This window comes from Dreissena polymorpha, chromosome 11 (genome assembly GCF_020536995.1).
Source record: "Dreissena polymorpha isolate Duluth1 chromosome 11, UMN_Dpol_1.0, whole genome shotgun sequence".
In the NCBI taxonomy this organism is placed as follows: Eukaryota; Metazoa; Mollusca; class Bivalvia; order Myida; family Dreissenidae; genus Dreissena; species Dreissena polymorpha.
Genome location: NC_068365.1, coordinates 85,848,472 through 85,876,235, shown reverse-complemented (window position 1 = coordinate 85,876,235; position 27,764 = coordinate 85,848,472). Strand labels below are relative to the sequence as shown.

Sequence of the window (27,764 nt, the reverse complement as noted above, 5' to 3'; positions counted from 1 at the left end):
GGTAGGTTCACCTGTGTGATACATGTAACTTGTCAATCACTTCCCTGGTAAGTTCACCTGTGTGATACATGTAACTTGTCAATCACTTCCCTGGTAAGTTCACCTGTGTGATACATGTAACTTGTCAATCACTTCCCTGGTAGGTTCACCTGTGTGATACATTTAACATATCAATCAATTCCCTGGTAGATCCACCTGTGTGATACATGAAACATGTATTTCCATTCCCGTGTAGGTTCACCTGTGTGATACATGTAACGTATCAATCACTTCCCTGGTAGGTTCACCTGTGTGATACATGTAACATATCAATCACTTCCCTGGTAGGGTCACCTGTGTGATACATGTAACATATCAATCCCTTCCCATGTAGGTTCACCTATTTGATACATGTAACTTGTCAATCACTTCCCTGGTAGGTTCACCTGTGTGATACATGTAACATATCAATCACTTCCCTGGTAGGTTCACCTGTGTGATACATGTAACATATCAATCCATTCCCTTATAGGTTCACCTGTGTGATACATGTTACTTATCATTCCATTCCCGTGTAGGTTCACCTGTGTGATACATGTTACTTATCACTCCATTCCCGTGTAGGTTCATCTCTGTGATACATGTAACTTGTCAATCCATTCCCATCTAGGTTCACCTGTATGATACATGTAACTTATCAATCCATTCCCATGTAGGTTCACCTGTGTGCTAACTTATCACTCCATTCATATGTAGGTTCACCTGTGTGATGCAGTGAACATGAGTCATTTTGTGGAGGAGGATTTCATAATGAACCGCACACTGTCCAGACCATGCCTGGTGGCCGTGAAAATACTCAGAAACAACGCAGAGGACAGAGCAAGGTTGGTAGACACACAGTCATCTTGGGGTGGGAGGGGACAGAGCCAGGGTGGTAGGCACACAGTCATTTTGGGGTGAGAGGAGATAGAGCCAGGCTGGTAGGCACACAGTCATTTTGGGGTGAGAGGGGACAGAGCCAGGTTGGTAGGCACACAGTCATTTTGGGGTGAGAGGGGACAGAGCCAGGTTGGTAGGCACACAGTCATTTTGGGATGGGAGGGGACAGAGCCAGGTTGGTAGACATAGTCAGTCATCTTTTCAAAACATTTTACCCCATGCGTTTCTGTACATTAAAAAACAGGCTTCACGGAGAAACACTTTAAGCCTTAACCAGTTTTTTTGTATGAGAAAAGACTTGCTTTAAACAAAAAAAAGTAATCTTAGCACAAAGGGTTGTTCTTTATTAGCCTTTGCGGACTGCAGAAACTTACATGGATAACTCCACATAGACTGAAATTTTGTTTACAAAAGTCTTCCTTAAAAGAAAAAGTCAATTAAAGCGGAAAGTGTCATCCCATATGAGCGTGTTTATGCACTGCACAGGCTTATCTGGGACAACAAACAACTCACATGAATAAAGCCCTGTTTACCAGAGCAAGGCTCATATGTTTATTCTGCTGATATGTTTATTCTGCTCATATGTTTATTCTGCTCATATGTTTATTCTGCTCATATGTTTGGCTAATATGTTTATTCTGCTCATATGTTTGGCTCATATGTTTATTCTGCTCATATGTTTGGCTCATATGTTTATTCTGTTTATATGTTTGGTTCATATGTTTACTCTGTTCATATGTTTGGCTCATATGTTTATTCTGCTCATATGTTTATTCTGCTCATATGTTTGGCTCATATGTTTATTCTGCTCATATGTTTCTTCTGCTCATATGTTTGGCTCATATGTTTGGTTCATATGTTTATTCTGCTCATATGTTTGGCTCATATGTTTATTCTGCTCATATGTTTGGCTCATATGTTTATTCTGCTCATATGTTTGGCTCATATGTTTATTCTGCTCATATGTTTGGCTCATATGTTTATTCTGCTCATATGTTTATTCTGCTCATATGTTTATTCTGCTCATATGTTAATTCTGCTCATATGTTTGGCTCATATGTTTATGCTGCTCATATGTTTGGTTAATATGTTTATTCTGCTCATATGTTTGGCTCATATGTTTATTCTGCTCATATGTTTATTCTGCTCATATGTTTATTCTGCTCATATGTTTATTCTGCTCATATGTTTGGCTCATATGTTTATTCTGCTCATATGTTTGGCTCATATGATTATTCTGCTCATATGTTTGGCTCATATGTTTATTCTGCTCATATGTTTGGCTCATATGTTTATTCTGCTCATATGTTTGGCTCATATGTTAATTCTGCTCATATGTTTGGCTCATATGTTTATTCTGCTCATATGTTTGGCTCATATGTTTATTCTGCTCTTATGTTTGGCTCATATGTTTACTCTGCTCATATGTTTGGCTCATATGTTTATTCTGCTCATATGTTTGGCTCATATGTTTATTCTGCTCATATGTTTGGTTCATATGTTTATTCTGCTCATATGTTTGACTCGTATGTTTATTCTGCTCATATGTTTGGTTGATATATTTATTCCGCTCATATGTTTGGTTCATATGATCATTCCGCTCATATGTTTGGCTCATATGTTTATTCCGCTCATATGTTTGGCTCATATGTTTATATTGCTCATATGTTTGACTCATATGTTTATTCTGCTCATATGTTTGGCTCATATGTTTATTCTGCTCTAATGTTTGGCTCATATGTTTATTCTGCTCTTATGTTTGGCTCATATGTTTATTCTGCTCATATGTTTGGATCATATGTTTATTCTGCTCATATGTTTGGCTCATATGTTTATTCTGCTCATATGTTTGTTTCATATGTTTATTCCGCTCATATGTTTGGTTCATATGATCATTCTGCTCATATGTTTGGCTCATATGTTTATTCTGCTCATATGTTTGGCTCATATGTTTATTCTGCTCATATGTTTGGCTCATATGTTTATTCTGCTCATATGTTTGGCTCATATGTTTATTCTGCTCATATGTTTGGCTCATATGTTTATTCTGCTCATATGTTTAGCTCATATGTTTATTCTGCTCATATATTTGGCTCATTTGTTTATTTGGCTCATATTTATTTGACTCATGTGTTTATTGGGCTTATATATTTATTTGGATTATATATTTAGTTGGGTCATTTGTTTATTTGGCTCATATTGATTTGACTCATGTGTTTATTTTGCTCATATATGTATTTGGCTTATATGTTTAGTTGGGTCATATGTTTATTGGGCTTATATATTTATTTGGCTTATACATTTAGTTAGGTCATATGTTTATTGGGCTAATATATTTATTTGTACTATATGTTTAATTTGCCCAAACGTTTATTGAATTCATATATTTATTTGGGTCATAAGGTTATTTATCTGTTTATTAGGCCAATATTTGTATTACCGGTAGGCTAATATGTTTATTTGGACCATATGTTTATTTGGATCATATGTTTTATTTAGCTCATATGTTCATTTGGCTCATTTCTTTATTTAGCTCATTTTTCTAATATGTATATTCATCACATATGTTTGTGTTGGCACATATGTTTATTCAGCACATATGTCTATTTGGCTCATATGTTTTTTCGGCCCAAATGTTTATTCGGCTCATAAAAACTATGTTTATTCAGCCTTTATTTTTATTTGGCCAATATGATTATTTTGACCATATGTTTATTCAGCCGATATGTTTATTTGGCCCATTACCAATATGTTTATTCCACCCATTTGTTTATTCAGCTCATATGTTAATTTGGCTCATACTTTTATTTGGCTCATACTTTTATTTGGCTCATGTTTATTAAGGCATAATTATGTTCATTTTTCCCATATGTTTATTCGTCTTATATATTTATTCCATGACTTCCAGAAAGGACTTTCTGAAGGAGATCAAGATCATGTCCCAGCTACGGGACCCCAATATCGTTCGTGTCCTGGGCGTGTGTACGGGGGAGGAGCCATTGTGTATGATAGTGGAGTACATGAAGTATGGAGACCTCAACCAGTTTCTGCTCGACCACGTGCTGGAGACACCTTCTGCACAGGCTATCAATGCTAAAATACTCAGGTGAGTCACAGGCGCTCTTTGCATAGTTTGTCAATGCTTAAATACTCAAGTGAGTCACAGGATTGAGACGCCCTCTGCGCAGGCTGTCAACAATAAACTACTCAGGTGAGTCACAAGCTGGAGATGCCCTCTGAAGAGGCTCTTAATGCTAAAATACTGAAGTGAGTCATTGAGATGCACTCTGAGCAGACAATCATCCCTTAAATACTCAGGTGAGTCACAGGCTGGAGATGCTCTCCACACAGGCTGTCAATGCTTAAATACTCAGGTGAGTCACAGGCAGGAGATGCTCTCCACACAGGCTGTCAATGCTTAAATACTCAGGTGAGTCACAGGCTGGAGATGCTCTCCACACAGGCTGTCAATGCTTAAATACTCAGGTGAGTCACAGGCTGGAGATGCTCTCCACACAGGCTGTCAATGCTTAAATACTCAGGTGAGTCACAGGCTGGAGATGCCCTCCACACAGGCTGTCAATGCTTAAATACTCAGGTGAGTCACAGGCTGGAGATGCTCTCCACACAGGCTATCAATGCTTAAATACTCAGGTGAGTCACAGGCTGGAGATGCTCTCCACACAGGCTGTCAATGCTTAAATATTCAGATGAGACACAGAATGGAGACACCTTCCCTGCTGGCTATTAATGCAAAAATACTCAGTTGAGTCAAAGGCCATCAACTCTAAAATATTCAGGTTGCTCACAGACTGCTTTGACAAACAGACTACATTTGTTATCAAGTTAATCCACTTACAAAAATCCATGTATGATAAAAACAATGTACACTGTAATCCCATTATATTCAAATAAATGCATGTATAATGAAAACAATCAATTTCTAATCCACCTATTATCAAAGAAATCCACTTAAAATATACTTTTTATCTAAGCAATCCATGTATAATCTACATTTCATGTAAGCAATCCACTTATGATGTACTTTTTATCCCAGCCATCCACTTATAATGTACCTTTTATCTAAGCAATCCACTTATAATCTACTTTTTATCTTAGCAATCCACTTATGATCCACTTTTCATCAAAGTAATTGACTAATGAGCAACTTTTAATCCAAGCAAATAACTTAATATACTTTTTATTTAGCAATCCACTTATTATATATTTTTAATCTAAGTAATTTAATCCACTTCTAATCAACCTTAAATCAAAGCAATCCACTTATCCCCTTATAATCAAGGCAATCAGCTGTTGCATAAGACTTACTACTACTGGGGCTTCAATTGTTCATATCAATGAGCAGTTTTGCAGAAAAATAATCCTGTTCTGGTATAAATAGAATGGTTTGCCATTATTTTAAATAGACTTGTTACTGATTGATACATTCACAATAAAAAACACTATTTTGATTTGTTAACTTATGAAGCATTCCATTTCAATTGCTTATGATGAGTATTTATAATTACTTTCTACAATCTAAAAATACTCCAGTGAGTTGTGAACCAATGTGAGGAATCGTGACAGCTAAGTCTGGGAAAAATGAAATGCTGTAGACACTGCCACAATGTTGACCACCGCTTAAGTACTCATGAAATAATTATAAATATTTGTTTTGTCTTGAACTATATATTGTTCAAGTTATATAACTTGCACAGTATTTTTAGTTAATAATTATAAATATTTGTTTTGTCTTGAACTGTATATTGTTTAAGTTATATAACTTGCACAGTATTTTTAGCTCATCTTATCATGAAATGCTTATGGTGAGTTTTTGTAATCATGTCCAGTGATGTGGATCGTCTTTAAGCTAGTTATTTCTTAAGACACCATTTTTATGGAATCTTGATAAAACTTGGTCAGAATAAATATCTTAATAATATCAAGATCATGTTAAAATCTGATGTCACATGCTTCCAAAAACTAGGCAACCATGTGAAATCTTATAAAAACTTTTCTACCACTCTAGAAGCCACATTTATGATCAACTTCAATGAAACTTGGTCAGAATGTTTATCTTGACAATATCTAAGCCAAGTTTGAATCTGGATCATGTGTGTCCATAAATTAGGTTACATGGTCATATCTTTTAAAACCCATACAACCCCTCTAGAGGGCACATGGAAGACCCAAGTGTGATGAATCATGAATTAAATGTTTATCTTGACAATATCAAGGCCATGTTGGAATCTTTGTCAAATTGGGTCTAAAACTATGTGACCAGGACAAGTCTTCAACAATTGTAGAACACAGACTTCAGGTGAGCGCTGCAGGGCCATCATGGTCCTATTGTTCTTTAAAAAGATGCGCGTGTTTAAATAATAAAATATCCAATATGGTTAGTACAAACTATAGAATGTACATTTCAGCTACGGGTGCCTGATCTACATGGCGTCCCAAATTGCCTCCGGCATGAAGTACCTCGAGTCTCTGAACATGGTGCATCGTGACCTCGCTGTACGCAACTGCCTTGTTGGCATGAACTTTACTATCAAGATTTCTGATTTTGGGATGAGTCGGAGTTTGTACAGTGCTGACTATTACAAGATAGAGGGACGAGCTGTGCTTCCGATACGATGGATGGCGTGGGAATCTATACTACTGGTAAAGTGACATAAACACTTTTTCTTTTTTGTGCATAATTATATGTTCACCATATACTAATACATAAATTCATGTTATATACATAGTATGTCATGAACTTGTTCTTGAAGGTGTATTTAAACACATTTGTAATCATACATTCATATAAAACGCATAGTTTTATAAAACATTACAAAAAAGATTACTTGTATATGCTTAATAAAGTTTCACATGTAAGTATGTATATCTTCTTTCTTTGAATAATATACACAAAATGACGTCACATCCTGCATTTGACTCACACAGTGTAACCTATGTTTTCTGGGGAACTTAATAATGTTTCAAATTTTTTTTAGTATTGAAATGCAAAACGGGTGTAAGTGCATGTCATTTCAGGGTAGATACAACATTAAATTTTACCCTAATTAGCATTGAATTGAATGTGTCCATGCCAATGGTAAATTCACAAAGGAACTTAAATAATACTAAAACATGTTCAAACAAACGGATTTGGAAGTTATGTGCAAATGGAATTGTGTTTTTCAAATTATGCATTTAAATCAGAAAATAATAATGATATTTTAGATTTTGATTTTCAAATTGATTAATTAAGGATGGATCTGAATCTACTGTGACATAACATACTTGTATTTTCTTTTCTATATTTGTTTAGGGCAAGTTTACGACTAAGTCAGACGTCTGGTCATTTGGAGTGACGCTATGGGAAATATTGACTTTTGCTCGTGATCAACCGTATCATAATCTAAGTGATGATCAAGTGATAGCCAACGCAGGACATTTGTACAGAAACGACGGACAGCAGATAGTTCTACCGCAGCCCATTGTTTGCCCCCGTGAGATTTATGACATGATGGTCGAATGTTGGAACCGCTCTGACTGTGAGCGACCCACATTCAAAGACATTCACATGTTTTTGTTACGAAAGAACATGGGATACAATCCAAAGGATGAAAAGTTGAACCAATTAAAAATTCCAGTGTGTTAGTTATGGTGACTTATACTGGTAGATATCGAAATCGAACTGAGACAACAAAGCTATTGTGTCCTTCAGTTATCTGCCAAGAATTGGAAGCAATATTAAATGCTGTGAGAAAAGCATATAGAAGAGTTGTTATTCTAGCAGAGCGCTCTCCGTTTGTAAACAAAAGTGTCAACAATAAAAACAGTGAAGATCCAAACAATATTATCAACGGTAAATACAGAGAGGCATCCAAATGAATAAACAATTTTGTCAACGGTAAATGCAGAGGAGATCCAAATGAGTGTAACATGAGGCTTGGATATGGTATTTTAGCATATTGTTTTATTTGAAAGAAAGCTTAAAGCCTTTAACTCTTCGGTTGGCGTCCCATTGTGCTATTTACTAAAAAACATCTCAGTCCACGACTTGACTAACTCAAATAACTTATATCATTCATTTCTTATTTTGTGCTAACTGTTATATTGTTATATATCTGGTATATATTTTTCAAAGTTTTTAAAAACCCTGCTGTGTTTGCATTAAACTGTACACTTTTCTTTGTTGTACTTATTTGGAATAAAAAAAAGCTATTTATGGTAGATCTATATTGAAGTCCTGTACATAGTAAAAATAAATCCGATTTAAAAAAAAGTACCGTACTATGAACACTATTATTTTAAAATGCAGAGTTCTTATGCATTAATTTGTCATATTTATGCCCCCCTTCGAAGAAGAGGGGGTATATTGCTTTGCTCATGTCGGTCGGTCGGTAGGTCAGTCGGTCCGTCCACCAGGTGGTTTCCGGATAACTCAAGAACGCTTGGGGCTAGGATCGTGAAACTTCATAGGTACATTGATCATGACTCGCAGATAACAAAAATAATTTACTGGTAGACAAACATTTTAATGGCAAGTTCAGAATATCTTTCAGCTTACAATGGCCTTGTGCTATATTTTGTGCCTGATTTTATCGGAGATGTTTAAATGTAAACAAAGATGATGAAAGTCATAATTGTATCAAAAACAAAATCTCACTTAGACAAAATTAAAACAAACCACTTTTGTTGGTACAATTGTGAAGTTGTAATGTGAACTGCCTTAAATGATTAAATACCATGTTTGGGGTAGCATAATTCAACTGTTTATGTAAGAATAGTATTTGTGTGATACATTATGCTCAGAAGACTTCAAAATCTGATACAGTTTGTTCATATTCGATATCTTCATAACTTTTCAATATCTAATCTTTGTATGCTTCATAATACCATTGAACATTGCCCTGTCATTCTTTGTTACCGGTTTTAGTGCCATTTTTGTGTTGTTGTTAATTTTATTTTGTAATTATACTGAAGTTGTTAACATATTTACCTTTAAAAATATTGTATGCTTGTTGAATTTTTTATTCATTACTGAACAGTGTAAAACATTTTTAATTTGTCATTCCCCATCGTCTTCTATTTGGTCTAGATTGTTCAGTTTTCATGATAGACTTCATGCAACCCCATCTGTCTTAATGGAAACATTTACACCTTGCTCTGTGTAAAGGAGTTTAATGCATGTGGGTAAAGTGTCGTCCCAGATTAGCCTGTGCATTCCACTTGGGCCAATTAGGGACAACACTTTCCGCCTAAACTGGATTGTTGCTAAGAAGATACTTTCTTTAAACAGAAAATACCATAAAAGTGGAACGTGTTGTCCCTGATAAGCAAACTGCACAGGCTAATTTGGGACAACACTTTAAATACGCACATGCATTAAACCCCCTTTTCACAGAGCACGGCTCATTTGTTTATACATTTCCTTCTGGCCATGAAATCCATTCCAGGTTTACAAGTTATGATAATGAGCTGTAAGTTCTGCATGGCATAAGTTCTGCTGGTGAACCATTTTATAACTGATATAGCTCTAGCCAAAGTTTGGTTACTCTATTGACATATAAAACATGAAATATCAATTTTATTTCATGTACTGATAGTGGTATCTGATAATATACGAAAAAAGCTAAAAATATTTAGACTGTTAATTGCAAGGACATATATTTGAATTACATGTACCAATTTAAGATCACTATGTTTGAATGTCATCTATAAATTGCTACTTAAAAAGATAATAATAACATCATCTAAGGTATAAATGCAGAGGGACATATATTTAATTTCTGCTATTGCCTCATCAGTTATCTCAGTAAAAATGACTGCACGTATGGTTAAAATTGTATCATCTCGTTATCATCAATGTTGTGATTGTCATGATACATGTTGTATTTTTGTTGTGCAAATTGGAAAGAAATTAGTACGTTCCAAAATGCTGTTTTTTTTATACTGTATTGTAAAGAATACAATAGCCTTACTCCATTAATGTTAATGTGAGTTTTGACTATTGCATGCGCCTTAATCACCTAATTACCTCCATTAAAAGCCACTTGTATATTTCTGCATAAAATCAACAATATGTGAACATTTGGATTTATTTCCTTTGGCTCTAAAACCAAATTATAATTAACGTGAATGTATGACTAAATAAGGAAAATATTCCCTTTAAGTACACTAAGTTAACCTTAAATTTTGTATTTTTTAAAATTGTGAGAAATTCATTACATGTATATGGATATAATTTTTATTACGTTATGCCATAATTGATTAATATAGGTAAGCGACTTTGGGCCTTTCAGGCCCTCTTGTTTCTAAAATGTTGGTGCTTAATACTTGTAAAACGAAAAGTTGTAAAATTATTTATTAAAACAATCGTTTTTTACCTACATACTTATACATAAATTAGCCAGCTTATCTGTGGTTAGATTGAATTTGTTAACTATGAGCCATTACATTTAACGAGTACCAAATCATGCTTTAATCATTTAGCAGTTGTATCTGCCTAGCACTTCAAACATTTGTTTTGATGGTTTTTGTCTGTAGCTTCGGTATAAATAAAGACATATATACACATTATGATCAGGACACATGTTTATCTATAAATTGTTTGTTTATTATTTACTGTTTGATTAATCAGAAATGTTAAATGATAAAATATGCTTTCAAAGATATGTAAAACAAAAATAGCATGTTAGGTTTGTATGAAGTTTTCGAAGTTTGAATCAAGAGTTTTATTCAGATTTACCAATTAAACTAACAAAAGTAGTAAGTTCACTAAATATGTTGTTATTTTAATTAATATAAATACATTATAATTTTAGTTTCACTAATAACATGTCCAGTATTTGAATACTTTTGAATTGGTCTGTAAAATAGTTTCTTTGGGCACATGAATCAAACTGTTCATAGAACTATTATATATAGTCAGATTTAAGGTTTGTGTGTTATTTTTGTGTTCCAAGTGTCTATTAATATTTGCTTAGGCAGTGCTCCAGCTAGAATTTGAAAAGGGCAGGGTGGCTTTTTTGTCAAAAGGGCACTTTCGACGCGCAGTATTTTGTGAAAAGGGCACTTTCGACGCGCAGTATTTTGTGAAAAGGGCACGTTCGAGCGCGCAGGTGTTTCTGGAATGCTTTCTATTGCATGTTAATTTATATGCTATAAATAATTGTATTATTCCCATTATTACTAAACCATTCAAATATAATGTCTACAATGAGGATTAAACTAATTACAATGTAATAAGAGATTTATGAATTATCATATGTAAAAAAAAAAAAAAAAAAAAAAAAAAAATTTTTTTTTTTTTTTGGGGGGGGGGGGCAGGGCGGAGGTTCGGGAGGGCAGGGCGGAGGTTCGGGAGGGCAGGGCGCGGCGCCCTTCGATTTAGGCCTAGCTGGAGCACTGCTTAGGCTTAACCTATTGTGGTTGTGTCACATTTATGCGACTTTAGCCTTATTGTGCTTCACTAATATTAAAGCCATATTATTGTTATTTGAGAATTTGTGTACAGTACATTGACTTCGTTACTGGAATATGATCTTAGTGGTCGTAGACCTCTAACAAATTTAAATAAAAATGATGAAACATGTTGCGTTCTTGTTTGTTCACACAGTCAAGCCCAGCGTTGTCACTATGTTTCAATTTCAGTTTATGAATTACCAATTCATCCATTTGCAGTGAACGAAACAACAACATGGACAATCATCGAGCCAATATTAAATTTCGACCCCTATTTGAAGAGGGTTTGTGAGTGGTTTTGTATTGGCAAAAATATGATATAAGATAATTGAAAGTTGATTTCTATATTACGATCTGACATTCAAGAAAAAAACGTAGTAAAGAAAAAAGAACATTTGAAGAAAACATTGCCAAAACATTAAAAACAAGAGCACCGCCTTGCGGGTGCAGACCGCTCATCTATTTTCTTTTGAAAGGTGAAGGGACTCTCATTTTTAATCACAAAGGAGGGAGGGGTGGAGTGAAGAGGGGTGTATAGTGTGGGGTTGTGGACATTTATTACATTATCTTCCAAAAAAGCGAAATAAAAAGTGGGGGTGGGGGGGATGGGGGGGGATTTTTTGGGTGCGATGGTTGGACGGTATTTCAAACATAACCGTTTAAAAAAAAAATTGGGGGGGGGGGTGGGGTATAGTGTGAGGGTGTGGTGGTAATTTGTGATTTGATCTTAAAAAAAAATAATAAAAAAAAAATAAAATAAAAAAAATTGGGGGGGTGGGGTGGGGGTATAGTGTGAGGGTGTGGTGGTCATTTGTGAGATGATCTTAAAAAAAAAAAAAAAAAAATTAGGGGGGGGGAGGGGGGAGGGCACGGGGGATGGTTTGGGTGGAGTCTATTGTGGTATGTCAGGTAAGAGTAGTTTTGTCAAAGTATCAATCAAATCTAATCATAAATAAAGAAGTTATGGCAATTTTAGCAAAATTTAATAATTTGACCTTGAGAGTCAAGGTCATTCAAAGGTCAAGGTAAAATTCAACTTGCCAGGTACAGTAACCTCATGATAGCATGAAAGTATTTGAAGTTTGAAAGCAATAGCCTTGATACTTAAGAAGTAAAGTGGATCGAAACACAAAATGTAACCATATATTCAAAGTTACTAAGTCAAAAAAGGGCCATAATTCCGTAACAATGACAACCAGAGTTATGCAACTTGTCCTTTAACTGTACCCTTATGATAGTTTGTGAGTGTTCCAAGAATGAAAGCAATATCTATGATACTTTAGGGGTAAAGTGGACCAAAACACAAATCTTAACCAAATTTTCAATTTTCTAAGTATAAAGGGCCCATAATTCCGTCCAAATGCCAGTCAGAGTTACATAACTTTGCCTGCACGGTCCCCTTTACGATAGTTAATAAGTGTTGCAAGTATGAAAGCAATAGCTTTGATACTGTAGGAATAAAGTGGACCTAAACACAAAACTTAACCAAATTTTCAATTTTAGAGGTATAAAAAGGGCACATAATTCTGTCAAAATGCCAGTCAGAGTTACATTACTTTGCCTGCACAGTCCCCTTATGATAGTTAATAAGTGTTGCAAGCATGAAAGCAATAGCTTTGATACTTAAGGAATAAAATGGACCTAAACACAAAACTTAACCAAAATTTTCAATTTTCTAAGAGTAAAAAGGGCACATTATTCTGTCAAAATGCACGCCAGAGTTATCTAACTTTGCCTGCCTAGTCCCCTCATGATAGTAAGTAAGTGTACCACGTTTGAATGCAATAGCATTGATACTTTCTGAGAAAAGTGGACCTAAACGCAAAACTTAACCAAAATTTTCAATTTTCTAAGTATAAAAAGGGCACATAATTCTGTCAAAATGCACGCCAGAGTTATCTAACTTTGCCTGCCCAGTCCCCTCATGATAGTAAGTAAGTGTACCAAGTTTGAATGCAATAGCATTGATACTTTCTGAGAAAAGTGGACCTAAACGCAAAACTTAACCGGACGCCGACGCCAACGCCGACGCCAAGGTGACAATAGCTCATAATTAAAAAAAATAAAAATAGATGAGCTAAAAATCAAACGTGATTCCACATAACAAGTTGTCAAGCAATATAACTATAATATAAATTCAGTAAGAAGGGCACAACTAAAATGGATTATTGTCTACAGTTGTGAGATTTTACTAAAACATCAAGGGGGAAAATTACCTAATTTACAATCTATCATAATTGTATACAATAATCACAAAAACTCGACTTGTGATTAAAAAGTTAAACTTAGCTTAAAACAAAAATTACAGTCACATACAACTTCATTTATATTGCAACTTGAATGGAGGGCATCTTAACATACAGGATATTGCACAGCTGTGTTCAACCAATGTATTTTGAGGGTTTGAGGGTTAAATTAGAAACAAACTATCAAACTATTTATTACCCGTACACTATATCTTTTTATTGTAAGAACTTTTATAAAGGAACATTTTTTTTTAATAAATAGGAATACATTGCACATTTTTAATATCAACAAGAGATGTGTTTGTCAGAAACAAAATGCCCCCTAATGCGCCACTTTGAATATTTTTTTTGACCTTCGACCTTGAAGGATGACCTTGACCTTTCACCACTCAAAATGTGCAGCTCCATGATATACACATGCATGCCAAATATCAAGTTGCTACGTTCAATATTTCAAAAGTTATGAAAAAGGTTAAAGTTTTGGTTAAAGTTTTGGGACACACACACATACAATGACAGACAGGCCAAAAGCAATATACCCCCGATCTTTTGATCCGTGGGCATAATTAACTTAACAAAAATGTCTGCCTCTGACAAGAAAACTATGATCTAAACAAAATAACAATTCTAAGAATAAAAATTGCAAATTTGTATGACTATATTGCTCTTATTTCATTTCATTCTTAACATTTTCTTCTTCTAGCACTGATTGTCTCACTGACAAATAAATGTCCCTGATGTAATGAAGGAACATTATTATTTCGAGATAAATACAAATTGCAGGGACATTATTAAAAATCTTATGTGTGAACATTGATAATAATTTACTAAAGTTAATACCCATGATGGAAAAAAATAAAAAAATAAAACAGTTTTAATTATTTTTAGTTCATACACAATTTCCATTTTCCTTAACACATACATACTAAGGGTGACAGTTTACATACATACTGACAATAAAAAATGACAAGGACATGATAGTTATTATGTAATGGCAAGAACATGATAACTTTAATGTAATGTAAGGAAAGTTTCCTTACTTGACATTTGTATCACTCCCGCCCGGAAATAGGTGACTTTGTGAAAATGTAAACATTATAAACATTCATAACACATCGACAGAAAATACCTGGATAGCCTACGGAGGAAGCCAGCTGAATCCACCAGAAATCACCATCGATGTATAATTTATGCAAGAGATTTGAGTTCTCCAATTATGTGTATTCAAAAATGGAAACATTATATTAATATCGTGTTACATTCAATATTTTCGAACGGTGTTTTATAGAAAAGAATCAATAAACAATGATCGTATTGTACGTGTCGCGGAGGAGATTGTTTATGAATGATTAAAATAGTTCACTTTCTGCTGCGTGTGCGTGACGTAGTATTTTCGCTCAGCTCATTCATAAATCTAAGGCTGGCGATAAACAAAGGGGAGTCCGTGTGAGAATAACGCAGTAGTATAAGGTTACGCTTGTTCATATTCACAGGTCTCAATTAATAATACGTTGACCACGAGTTCAACAATTATTACAGGGATACGATAGACAACATACAAAAATGTTTCATTATCGCTGAAACTGTTAAAAAACATTTAAATATAACAATAATATTCTCTAAAAAATGTAGTCTTGCTGTTTTGAAATAAGGTTTGGAATTTTGTTTTCTAAATAACTTAATTCAAAACAAAAGTTTAATTATAGTGTTTTTTACTTGTTAGTCGCATATTTACCGCATTTTAATGTGTGTTATAATAGGCAAACCATACAATAGTAAAATTCAATCTGCCTTCGCACATAGAAGGAATGGGTCAATTAGGTGCTGCGTTTCCTTTGCTTACTTCAGTTAGAGGTCAATTATTTACGTAATAGCAATCACAAGGCTCCGACTTCAAAGGATTTGCGGAGCGTTCTTACATAATAAAAGTCGTAGTCGCATGGTATTTGCGTTTTGCGTCCTATTTGGTCACGTGGTTCTTTTTCCCGGTTGTTTTGGCATTCATGATATGAGGCTATTAATAGATGCGCCTGTCGATAAACAAGGGAAAGTTTACGGGTTATAACAACGCAATAGGTTACGCTCTCGCATACAACTCAATGACGTAGTACAGGTAGTAAATTGAGAGATTCGGGAAAAAGTTGACGCTTATTTATATTCTCAATTTATATACGATAGACAAAAAAAAGTTTCATAATTGTTAAACCCGAATATAACAAACAATTTATAATAATAATACGAATGCAATAGTAGAAGGTTAGTAGAAGGTTAAGCTTGTTTATATTCACAGTTTTCAATACATAGACAGTTGGATATGAGTTCATCAATTACTACAGGCATACTATAGGCAACCTCGAAAACGCTTTTTAATCGCTAAAACCGAAAACAACTTTATATATTATATTAAATATATTTATAACAATAAATGTCTTTTAAAAATGTAGTCGGCGTATACGCTGACTTTGAAATAAAGTTAGCAATTTACTTTTCTAAATAATTAAATACAATTAAACAAAAGTTAAACTATTGTGTTGTGTTTTTCACTTGTAAGCTGCATATTCACCGCATGAAATGTGTGTTAGCATTGTCAAACCACACATAGGTGTGAGTAAATAAAAAATATACTACGGGAGAGCACTTCATATGTGTCCTCATATGCCTTGTTATGAGTATCTTTCTTCACTATCGAAATATATCGTATGTTTATATTTCTTTTAAACGCAGTTTTCTTTCGACACATTTAAATCACACGTCAATAGCGCCGTCATGCGAAAATGGGTCTTATGCGTTTCGGCAAGCGTTTGTTAAACCCAACATTGTCTTTTGCGCAGTCAGGCCATAGGGGATGCTGTTCGCTTTAAAATTACTCAATATGTTATGTTTCTCCTTACCAGAAGGAGGGATAGCTGAGCGGGCTATTTATATGATGGGCGCATATGGAATAAGACCCATTTTCGCATGACGAGGGTCATTACAAATCTCATTGCGAATTGAACATGCCACATTTAAGAACAATGCTTTTTGATACAAAATTGAATTGAAAATAGCAAACTTGTTAATAATGGCAGCCTATCCACACATTAAGGAATGATTTCCAGACGTGCTGACCAAGTACGGCAAACATTGTGGTATGATAATTAAACGATTTTCTCTTATCGTGACACTATACTCTTTCGCTAATGATTGTTTTCTCATCTTGGAGGCGAAAGTGAAATTCTGCGAGATGGATTGTAACGCGTAATTGTAACAGGGCCACAATTTGTGTCGTTTGAGCATACAGAGAGTAGTCCGGAATTCCTTACACTGAACAGTGCTACATCCTTTGAATTGAGCACATACGCAGTGATGTAGCAAAAATTCAGAGGTTGTATCTCGAATCAGCTTATTAAATATTCGAAAATATTCATGCGTGTCTGTTGGCGTTATGTAAAAGTCACTAAGATGAAAACTGAAACAGCTACGCCTAAAAGCGCATTAGTGCTCTATACCTATGTTTATGTTAGCGTTGTTGACACCGTGTGAACTGCTCGGGTAATAAGTTAAGCATAAACAGCAATGTTTATATACTTTTATTCCTCCATATACAAGAATCGAAGATTGTTGTATATTTTGAATTTGTATATGGTGTCAAAAATCAAAAGTTTGGTACACGGAACTTTCATTATGAATTTATATTCTGGGTGTGATAGTCATTTGATATTAGAAAAAAATATTCATTTAATATGATGGTGACTGCAAATTTTCTTTATATTAAGTTATCATTACCATTTTCATCATACTTTCTATGCTTTCAGAACTTCCAAAAGCATGTTGTTTTTATTTTGTCTTCGTTATTTCTATGAAATAATAAGGATGATAAAAAGTGCACACAAAACTCGGCCCGTGCGCTACGACACACACTTTATAAAGTTGAATGGCGTGTGTTCATTTCAAACTTGCGATTGATTTTCAAAAATGAATTGCGTGTTAAATTATGCAATAGCGAACATCTTCAGTGCCTTCAGCGCTTTGATTAATATTTATTTTAAGCAAAAGACCTCAGGTTCAAATGTCTATGCTAAGTATTAAACAGAACATTCAACCTTATCCGTCACAGCAATGCGCTTATTCTAGATAAATCGGTCAATGTACAGTTATTATGAATTGAAGTAAATAAACGAAACAATAAGTTTGTCTTTAAATTAGATACTTGAATTTCCCAGAATCAAGCTTTACCAAGGCCGAGAATGACTGTCGAAATCCGGACAACACACCATGTCCATGGTGTTATACGACTGACCCGAACATTCGCTGGTAGTGTTGTAACCTTTATCGATGTTTCAACGCCGATGGTAAGTCTTACTTTTAATATGTAAGAGCTTGAAGCATTGAACCTTAAATATAATTTGAAAATGAAGGTTATTTACTTCTTCCCAGTTGTTTTTTATTGACATTATTCAATAATAATGATTGATGCAAACCAAAGAATTAAACAGTAAACATAAACTATCTCATAGAAAATGTGTCAAAGTCAAATGGATAAATTAATAGGATGTTGAATCATCCACAAATGTGCCATGAACAACAATTTTGGCTCGTCAATATTATGTTTTGACAACATTTCTACCTAATATATTAAGATATTATGTATTAAATCGAACGTTGTCTTAAGTATGCCTTTTTTCTCGTGTGAACTATTCGTTGACTTCGAACAATTACGTAATAAATAAAATTGCTTAAATCCAAATATAACTAATTTGAATTTACATTTTTTAAATAAATATTGTATTATACGGCGGTAAATATCGATTTATTGTATACATAAACATTCCATTACATTTAATGTTTAATTGTTTTATTTCAGTCAACTGCAAGCTGTATGAGACGACTGGAACCAGGACTGAAGATATATTGAATATGTCGATGGCTACAGCTTCTTTAGAAAGAAATAGTAAACTGTGTTGTGGTCGATTGCATATTAGACGAATATATCATAAAATGGGTCTTATTTCGTTCGTATTTAATTGTTAGGTTATGTGCCCCTCAGGGGATATACATTAATGTGCCACATTGTTTAGTGGCTGGGTGAGTGAGGTATTGAAAGAGGTAGTAAAAGGTGAGTGAGTGAGGTAATGAAAGAGGTAGTGAGTGGGTGAGTGAGTGAGAAAGTAAAAGAGGTAGTGAGTGGGTGAGTGAGTGAGTTAGTGAGTCAGGTAGTGAGAGGGTGAGTGAGTGAGGTAGAGAGTGGGTGAGTGAGTCAGGTAGTGAGTGGGTGAGTGAGTGAGGTAGTGAAAGAAGAAGTGAGTGGGTGAGTGAGTGAGGTAGTGAAAGATGTGTTGAGTGGGTGAGTGAGTGAGGAAGTGAGTGAGGTAGTGAGTGGGTCAGTGAGTGAGGTAGAGAGTGTGTTAGTGAGGTAGTAAATGAGTGAGTGGATGATTGACTGAGGTAGTTAGTGAGGTAGTGAGTTAGTGAGGTGTGAGTGAGTTTTGTGAGTTAGAAAGTGAGTGAGTGGGTGAATGAGTATGTTAATGAGTGAGTGTTGTGAGTGAGGTAGTGAGTAAGTCCGTGTGTGAGTGATTCGGTGAGTGAGTGAGTCCGTAAGTGAGTGAGTCTGTGAGTGAGGAAGTGAGTTGGTGAGTGAAGTAATGAGTAAATGAGTGACTGAATGAGTGGGTGAGTGAGCAAGTGAGTGGTGGGTAAGTGAGTCGGTGACTGAGGTAGTGAGTTTGTGACTCCGTGAGTGAGTACGTTAGTGCGTACGTCCGTTAGTGAGTCCATGATTGAGTGTGTCGGTGAGTGAATGTAAGTGAGTGAGAGTGTGAGTGAGTGGTCCGTGAGTGAGTGCGTCCGTGCGTGAGTCCGTTAGTGAATGAGTCCGTGAGCTAGTGAGTCCGTGAGTGAAAGTGTCCGTGAGTGAGTGAGTCAGTGATTCCGTGCGTGCGTGAGTGAGTCCGTAAGAAAACGAGGTAATGAGTGGGTTAGTTAGAGGTTGAGTGTGCCGGTGAGTGAGTGAATGAGTAAGTGAATGAGTGGGAGAGTGAGTGAGTGGTTGGGTGAGTAAGGTAGTGAGTGAGTGAGGTAGTGAGTGAATGGGTGAGTTAGAGAGGCAGTGAGTTGAGGTAGTGAGTGAGTGAGTGATTGAGTGAGAGCGAGTCCATGAATGAGTGAGAGCTTGAGGTAGTGAGTGAGAAAGTGAGTGATGCAGTGAGTCTTTGAGTGGTAGTGAGTGAGTGATAGAATGATATAGTGAGTGAATGAGTTAGTGAGTAATTGAGTTAGTTTTTTGAGTGAGGTAGTGAGTCAGTGAATGAGTGAGTGGGCGAGTCGGTGGGTGAGTGAGTGGGTGAGTGAGTGGGTGAGTGGGCTAATAAGTGAGTGGGGGAGTAAGTGAGGTTTTGAATGAATGGGTAGTGAGCAAGTCTGTGAGTAAGTGAGGTAGTGAGTGTGTGAGTGAGGTATTGGGTGGATGAGTGACTTGGTTAGTGTATAAGTGAGTGAAGAAGTAAGTCCGTTAGTGAGGTAGTGAGTGATGAGTGAGTGGGTTGATGTGTGAGTGAGTGGATAAGTCGCCCCATTTGTGAAAAAGGTACCATGTTACATTGAAATTAGAAGGCACATGGTGCCTTTTTGCACCAATGGGGCGAAGTGAGGTTGGTGTATGACTGAGTGATGTAGTGAGTTAGGTAGTGAGTAAATAAATGGGGTAGTGAGTGAGGTAGTGAATTGGTGAGTGAATGAGTCCGTTAGTGAGTGAATCCGTGAACGAGTGAGTGATTCAGTGAGTGAGTGAGTGAGTGAGCGAGTGAGTGAGTGTGTGAGTGTGTGAGCACGTGAGTAGAAAAGTGAGGTAGTAAGTGGGTGAGTAAGTGTGTGATTGAATGGTCGAGTGAGGGAATGAGTTAGTGAATGAGTGGGATAGTGAGTGAGTCCGTGAGTGAGTGAGTCCGTGGGTGAGTAAGTCCGTGAGTAAGTGAGTTGTTGAGTTTTTGCGTGCGTGAGTGAAAGAGTGGGTGCGTAAGTGGGTCAGTGAGTGTATGAGTTAGTTGGTGAGTGAGTGAGGTAGATAGTTGATGAGTAAGTGAGTGAGTTTGTAAGCGAGTCTGTGAGTAAGTGAGTGAGGTAATGAGTGGGTGAGTGAGTGATTCGTGAACGAGTGCGTTAGTAAGTGAGTGAGCTGGGGAGTGTTTGCGATAGTGAGTGAAGGAGTGGGTGAGTAAGTGGGTCAGTGAGTGAAAGAGTGAGTTGGTGAGTGAGTGAGGAAGGAAGTTGATGAGTGAGTGAGGGAGTCAGCGAGTCTGTGAGGTAATGAGTTAGTGAGTGGGTGAGTTAGGTAGTGAGTGGATGAGTGAGTTGGTGAGTTAGTGCGTTGGTGTATGCGTGAGTTAGGTAGTGAATCCGTGAGTGAGTGTGGTAGTGAGTGAGTGAGAGGATGAGTGAATTATTTAGATAGTGAGTGACTGGGTGAGTGAGTAAGTTAGTGAGTGAGAGGATGAGTAAGTATTGTAGTGAGTGAATGAGTGGTGTAGTGAGTGAGTGAGACAGTGAGTTGGTGAGTGAGTGCGTAAGTGAGTTGAGTGAGTGAGTGAATGAGTGAATTATTTAGAGAGTGAGTAAGTGGGTGAGTGAGTTAGTGAGTGAGAGGATGAGTGAGTTTGTATTGAGTGAATGAGTGGGGAAGTGAGTAAGTGAGATAGTGAGTTGGTGAGTGAGTGAGTGCGTTAGTGAGTGCGTAAGTTAGCTGGTGAGTGAGTGTGTAAGTGAATGATTGGGAGAGTGAGTGAGTGAGGCATAGCGGCGGGAGAGCAGCAGGAAAAGAGGAAAACAGGCATGGATTGAGGGAGGCAGGCGGGTATTATAACATGATATACCATGTGTAATTTTAACAACGGTATGCAGACAGTTTCAAATCGCATGGTTCGGTTCAAACAAGTATTCTTAAGTTCGACGTATATTACATTTGATTCAAACGATACTTAAAATGGTTAAGATTGTAAAAACACTATTTTAAATACCCTTACACACCGAATGCTAATTATGAATGAAAATGTGTATAATCGTCTATCATATCATGAAGTCATATTTATTTTTATTAAAATCCACAAACTTGTGATTAAAGCTGTCTCAAATAGTTTTCATTTTACAGTACTGCTAACAAATCATTGTCTTAGCAAGTGCTTGTTAATTTGGTTGTTGTTTTCTGATGCGTTTTGCGAATCGATAGAATAAATAATTATTTGATAAAACATATGCCCTCTTATAGAGTCATACACAAGTTTTATTATAGAGTATTATGTCCTCGTTTATCATTTACTATCTTTTTAACAAGCAGAACATCATAGTCGGTTGAGGATAGAAGGATGCCAAAAATGAACGACAACTCTATTTGAAAAATGCGCCAGATCTAAAAAAATGCAATAGTTGTCGCCCTTTATCTGATTGTACTTTAAAAACACACACGAATAAATCTGATTGTCCATCAATGTGTTTGATCTGAAGATCTGAGTTCTAAGATCATAAAATTGAATTATTAAGGCGCGAAAGTACTAAACGCAAAGGACACATAATGTGACGTTTCGATTTTAACCACGTTCTGTGAAAACGGGGCTTAATGATTGTGCGTAGAAACTTTTTGTTTTTAAAAACAGTTTTTTTTGCATAGAAGAGACATCGCATAAAGGAAAAATACTATATAAGCGGAGTGTCGACCTGTGTGGACTGCACATACGCATGCAGCTGGGACGACACTTTCCGCCAACGCATTAAGCCCCTTTTTCCAAGAGCGCGGTTAATATATAAGTTAATGAATGCCTCACAAGGACTACTTGCCGACGGTGCTTTGTTAACTCAGGGAACTATATGTTTGTAACGGTATGACACGGGTATATAGTCTATGCGATTATGTTTTACATAACTCTAGCCCTACCTATCAAAAGCGAATTTTAAACGTGCACAGCTCTTTATGTTTTTCCTTCATCGCGAATGATAAATTATGTTGTCTTTCATAGCGCTGCAGCCCTTTTAACTCACATTTCTCGCACAACGCAGCTTTGTCATCAAAGTTAACTTAAACCTCCAATCAATTTCTCTTTAAACTTTCATACAATTTAATGCAAAATTTACCAATAACTTTCGACAGACTTTATTTATTGCACTAAGCTGGGTCAATATAAAACAAACAAACGGCTAGAACTTTCTACCTTTCTGTCTCGCGCGCCGTTTATTTCGCAGTGAGTCGGGATTGCGTAGTAAGTCGGATTATCCAATGAGGATTATCAAAATCTGTCGGCGAGATCAATTGCGCAGTGAACAGTGTTATTTGATTGGACAAATTATCACACCCCCCAGTGTGAGAGCAATGGTAGCTTCCACAATGAGGTGTATTGGTCCGTCAGTAGCGTAGAATGCTCTCTGTATGGTACTGAATTCCATTGGAGTTTATTGGAATACGTTTGCTTTTACAAGTACTTTGCAATCACGACATAAATAAATGTGTTAAAGGGAGAAGGTCTTCAAATTTGGAAAACAATATTTACAGTGTCCTAAAAATAGAGTTATTTTGAAAAGCGATTAAGGAAGTGGTATTGTTTTTCATTGTTCTTTACAAAGCTATTAATATACGGATTAATTTTATGTAGATTTATCAAAGATACTAAGGACAAAATGGATTATTAGACGCGTTTGTCTTGACAATCCATTTACCGGTTATTAAGACAATTATGGAGTTGTTTTTAGATGATATTATAACAATAGTACACACACATCTTGATGGAACGTTGGGAGTTAAATATGTAATATCATAATTACATATCCGGGGCTACTGTAACGCGTTCTTCGAAACATGAATTTGTTTAACAACGTGAAAAATACATCTTTACGATAAGGCGATTAACATTTCTGTCTGATAATACGTAAGTGTTTTGTAAGTACCATTATTGATGTGTTTTTGGTGTCGGTGCATTCTCATATTCTTTAGATGGTTTTGCGAAAAGTGAGTGGATTTATTCACATCTTCTGTATGGAACCAAAGAATTTTGCATGTGTGTGGATTTTACTCTATGGATTTATATGCCAGATGACTGCCCTTGACCTTTGTAAGTATCCTCGCTGTTAGCACACTATAGTAATACAAAGCTTTTTTTTAAATTTGAACATGGCATTTCAGATGGTTGGAAAAGAACATACCGTTATGATAGTATGCTTTGATTTCAAATGATGATATTATAATATATATTGTTATAAAAGTACTGTAATGTATATATACATTAATATAAAAAGTACCTTGATTATATACGTAATAAAAAATCCTAAACAAATCTTTTTCATATTTTATCACATCTTAAATATTGTAGCTATGTAGGTTTTTAATGGAATTTAATGAATTAATTTCTTTTTTTTTTAAATAAATGCATTATTCCGAAGAAATATGTTGTACAATTTTAAAATTTTGATTGCAAATGGTTAATCCAATGAGAAAACGCAGTAACTGTTGGGAATGTGCATGTGATATTTTAATTCAAACATGTTTTGCATTCCCAAATGGATAGAAACTAAAGTTTAAAATTTTGCTAAGCAATCCAAACACCTTGGATAAGGTTTCCTTTGACCTTTTATTTGAATGTGTCATCTGATAACAGGCGACAAAAAATCAAAGTAGCATATAGAGTAATTATACGTAATTAAAAAGTTATCACAAAATACAAATGTGAGACCATTTATTTGAAATATAAAGCCTCTTATTCCATCGATCAAGATCAAGTGTCTTTCCCTTTCATCTTAATTACTGCTACAAACAGACAACCAACTATTTTGTTCAAATATAACCACTATCATATTGTTGTTTTATATGATTTTAATGAGAGAGTTTGATGGCTTCATGATCCACATGTAGAAACCAGGATCCGGTATTTGAGTTGATTGGCAACAAACCTTGCAGATCAAAGTTCAAAGAACAAAGCATTTAGATCATATCTTACACCCTGTTTATCATTCATCCCTTGCACTTGTGAACAATGAAACACGATCAATGTCCTGTTCTGCTGTCAACTGTTGTTTGAGCAGCAGGCACTGAATGCAGTGAATTGTGACAATATTTAATTTGACATCAAGGAAACTTCAGCCAGAAATGAAGATTATACACCGATAGCTTTGAATGATGCGAAGCCTTATATTTAGTAAAAATTGTAGCAGCTGTTCAAACAATGCAAATAAAAGTGTGTGTAATACTCCGGGTGATAACAACAAATTGTTCGCCCAACACAGTTTGAAATTGTCTTTGTTTTTGTTGTCAAATTATGGGATCAACAACCAATGCAGCCTAGCTCTGGGAAAACGGGGCTTAATGCATGTGCTTAAAGCACATTCTCCTTTTATGGAATTTTCCATTTAGAGGAAGTCTCTTCTTAATGAACATCCAGTCTAGGGGGAAAGTGTTATCCCAGATTAACCTGAACAGATTGCAAATGCTCATCTGGGAGAAAACTTTTCGCACATACATTTAGCACTGTTTTCGCAGATCAAGGTTCATATAGTTGGATACAAGTAAAATGACAGAGTTTGATTTGCTGATCTCACAAGAGGACCTATGTGCTATCATTCTGAAAAATATTAGCGAGACTATTTTCTCATTTACTACCCGATAGTGATGACCACATATGGGGGATGTCCATTTATTAAACCCCAGTTGGAAATTTAATTGATTGACTTCCACCACTTTCCTATTGATTTTTCTTGGGGTTAATTTAACTCATAGAGTTCATTTAGTGGAATAAATGTTTAACCTTCAACTTTTGTGCACAATATTGTCTGAAAGTTATGTTGAGCTGATAAATTAATTACTCAGTAATAATATAAAATGTAGTATAAAGTGTAATTAAACAAAAACAAAAGATGAAAACAAAGGATTTTATTACTCTAACATTAATTTATGTAACATCATTCTTGTCCCACAGGTTTAGGTGTTTACGCATTTTGTTACTAACTTAAATATTCCTTTAGAAGAGCTAAATGCTCTATAATAGCTATAGCAATAAAACAAATTGATCCCATTTTTTATGACCTTATTATGATTAAATAAGTTCATAAAATTAATTTTGTATTTATTATTCATCATAACATTTAATCAGGGATTTGGCATGTAAAGACATTTTGAATGGAAAACATGTTTAATAGAATCTCTCTTTCCAAGCTTGTTGTTTTTTCTTTTCATTGCCGTTTTATTACGCCTTATGCAAGTTTTACTACATGTTAATATGATGTTATAAATTCAACCAGCCTTAAGTTAAAAGGAAGTATTTAATTAATCTGAGTTTTCCAAAAACGTCGATATACTTATGTTGATGAGAGACAAATTTGAAAAAAACTCATTTGACTTGATATTGTTGTTTGGAAAAAATGTTGAAAATAAGGCCAGTTAGATGAATAATCATTTATGTAAAATTTAAATAATTTAAACTACATTAATTTAGTATTTTCATTATTTATATATTTATATCTGCTGGTTAAGCTAATTTCCCTAGAAGTCACAACAAGCAGAAGGATTTTGACACTTTTGTTATATATACTAAAATTGGAAAAATGCATTATTTTAAAAGAATTTGGGGCCATATTCAGCCCTGGTAAAAAAGGAAAAAAATCCCTGCAATAATGCAAATTCAGACTGAATCAATATTATTTTATTGCAGGGATTTTTTTCCTTTTTTACAAACACATCTTACTATTTGCTACTCTGACATCACTTCCGGAAAATGTACCATATAAACATATGGTGACCACCTGACCGGGTCAACGCAGGATACACAGGTATTTTAAGTGGGTCTTTATTTTGCGTAAAATACATCTGAAAAGGTTCAATTAAAAGAAACAAGTCAGTAAGGAATTTGACTTCAGATGTGAAAAAAACATAGTTACATGTAGTTTGGCGGGGTGATTTCTTAGAAAATATCTGTCTTATCAAATACATGAATTCTGGTTGGCACATGGAAAGGGGCTTTAATTGGCTTTATGGATTTGCTCAAGTAAAATCATCCTTGGCTCCTGATATTTTCTGTTTTAACCCTTTACCACTTAGATGCATATTTTTACGCATTTGTAGTCCCATAGAAAGTTAAATTTAATTTAAGTTACTAGCAGGCTGTTCTGGTTTTATGCTGTTTGCACATAGCCATTTTCACTTTGCTTCTCAGCTGGAAAGGGTTTATGAAGTTTCTTAATAGCGGAAAATCAAGTTTAGGCAGAAAGGGTTGTCCCTGATTAGCCTGTGTGTACTACTTACCGCACATGCATGAAATAATGTTGTCCCAGAACTAGGGTCAAAATTATTATCTTTGAGTACAATTATGCATTTAACCATTTACCACTTAGATATGTATTTTGGAAGGTTTGTAGTCTCTTAGAGCGTTTTATTTAATTGAAAATCTTTCTTACTAGAATCAAGTTTTTAAGGCTTCATTTCCAACCCTTAGATTCTGATGAACAGCAAACAGCATACAATCTGAACAGACTGCGAGTAACTCGCAGGCTGTTTTGGTTTTATGCTGTTTGCACATTTTCACTTTGCTTCTGAATGGGAAAGGGTTAAATAATATATCGTATCCTTGTCATAATGAATTTATGATTATCTTACTGGGACAAAACATTATTTAAATTTGAGTAACTTGCCATCAATTGAATGCATCAACAGCTCCTAGCTGAAGATGAAAAATAAACGCGAGAAATATCTCTTCTGGGTAAATTTTTTGAAAACTTTGATTAATTTTGATGTCAGAGAATTTAGTTATCGTGCATTTTTAACACTTAAAGTAAGATAGCTGTTTAAGAGAACACTAAGAAGAAGATTTATGCATATTGTGTCAAATATAATCTGCAGAGTTGTAAAGCATCCCTTTGTATGATGGTAGCATTTCAACCCTTGTCAGTATTCATTGACTACAGAAGCCTGCATCATTTATAATATCAAAACTTTGTTCATATATTTACACTGGCAGATACCTGAGGCTGTAACGAGAAGCTTTAAGACCTCTTTGTTTTCATTTTTTTTATGTCCCCCAGTCTATACTTCTACCAACATGCAAGGGAAAATTATGATTATTCAATTATGAATTATGAACCATTTAAGATCAGATAGGAATATATAAAGTTCTAACATTAAGCCATGGTATATTACAA

General features: G+C 35.2%; 2 protein-coding genes and 1 long non-coding RNA gene across 3 annotated transcripts in view; 2 read left to right on the top strand and 1 right to left on the bottom strand.

Moving 5' to 3' along the window:
- Positions 1-11,185, top strand: part of LOC127851928 (discoidin domain-containing receptor 2-like) — a 210,409-nt gene extending 199,224 nt beyond the window's left edge. Inside the window, exons 14-17 of the mRNA XM_052385924.1 lie at positions 736-863; positions 3,827-4,024; positions 6,348-6,582; positions 7,235-11,185. Coding sequence (XP_052241884.1) covers positions 736-863; positions 3,827-4,024; positions 6,348-6,582; positions 7,235-7,567 — 894 coding nt within the window. The 3' untranslated portion in view covers positions 7,568-11,185. The remainder of the gene's footprint in view (positions 1-735; positions 864-3,826; positions 4,025-6,347; positions 6,583-7,234) is intronic.
- The window catches only part of LOC127851933 (uncharacterized), a 55,192-nt gene extending 40,390 nt beyond the window's left edge, over positions 1-14,802 (bottom strand). Inside the window, exon 1 of the long non-coding RNA XR_008036057.1 lies at positions 14,752-14,802. This is a non-coding gene — a long non-coding RNA (uncharacterized LOC127851933). The remainder of the gene's footprint in view (positions 1-14,751) is intronic.
- An 8,445-nt stretch (positions 14,803-23,247) lies between these two features.
- LOC127851927 (discoidin domain-containing receptor 2-like) overlaps positions 23,248-27,764 on the top strand; it is a 164,763-nt gene continuing 160,246 nt past the window's right edge. Inside the window, exon 1 of the mRNA XM_052385923.1 lies at positions 23,248-23,692. Coding sequence (XP_052241883.1) covers positions 23,575-23,692 — 118 coding nt within the window. The 5' untranslated portion in view covers positions 23,248-23,574. The remainder of the gene's footprint in view (positions 23,693-27,764) is intronic.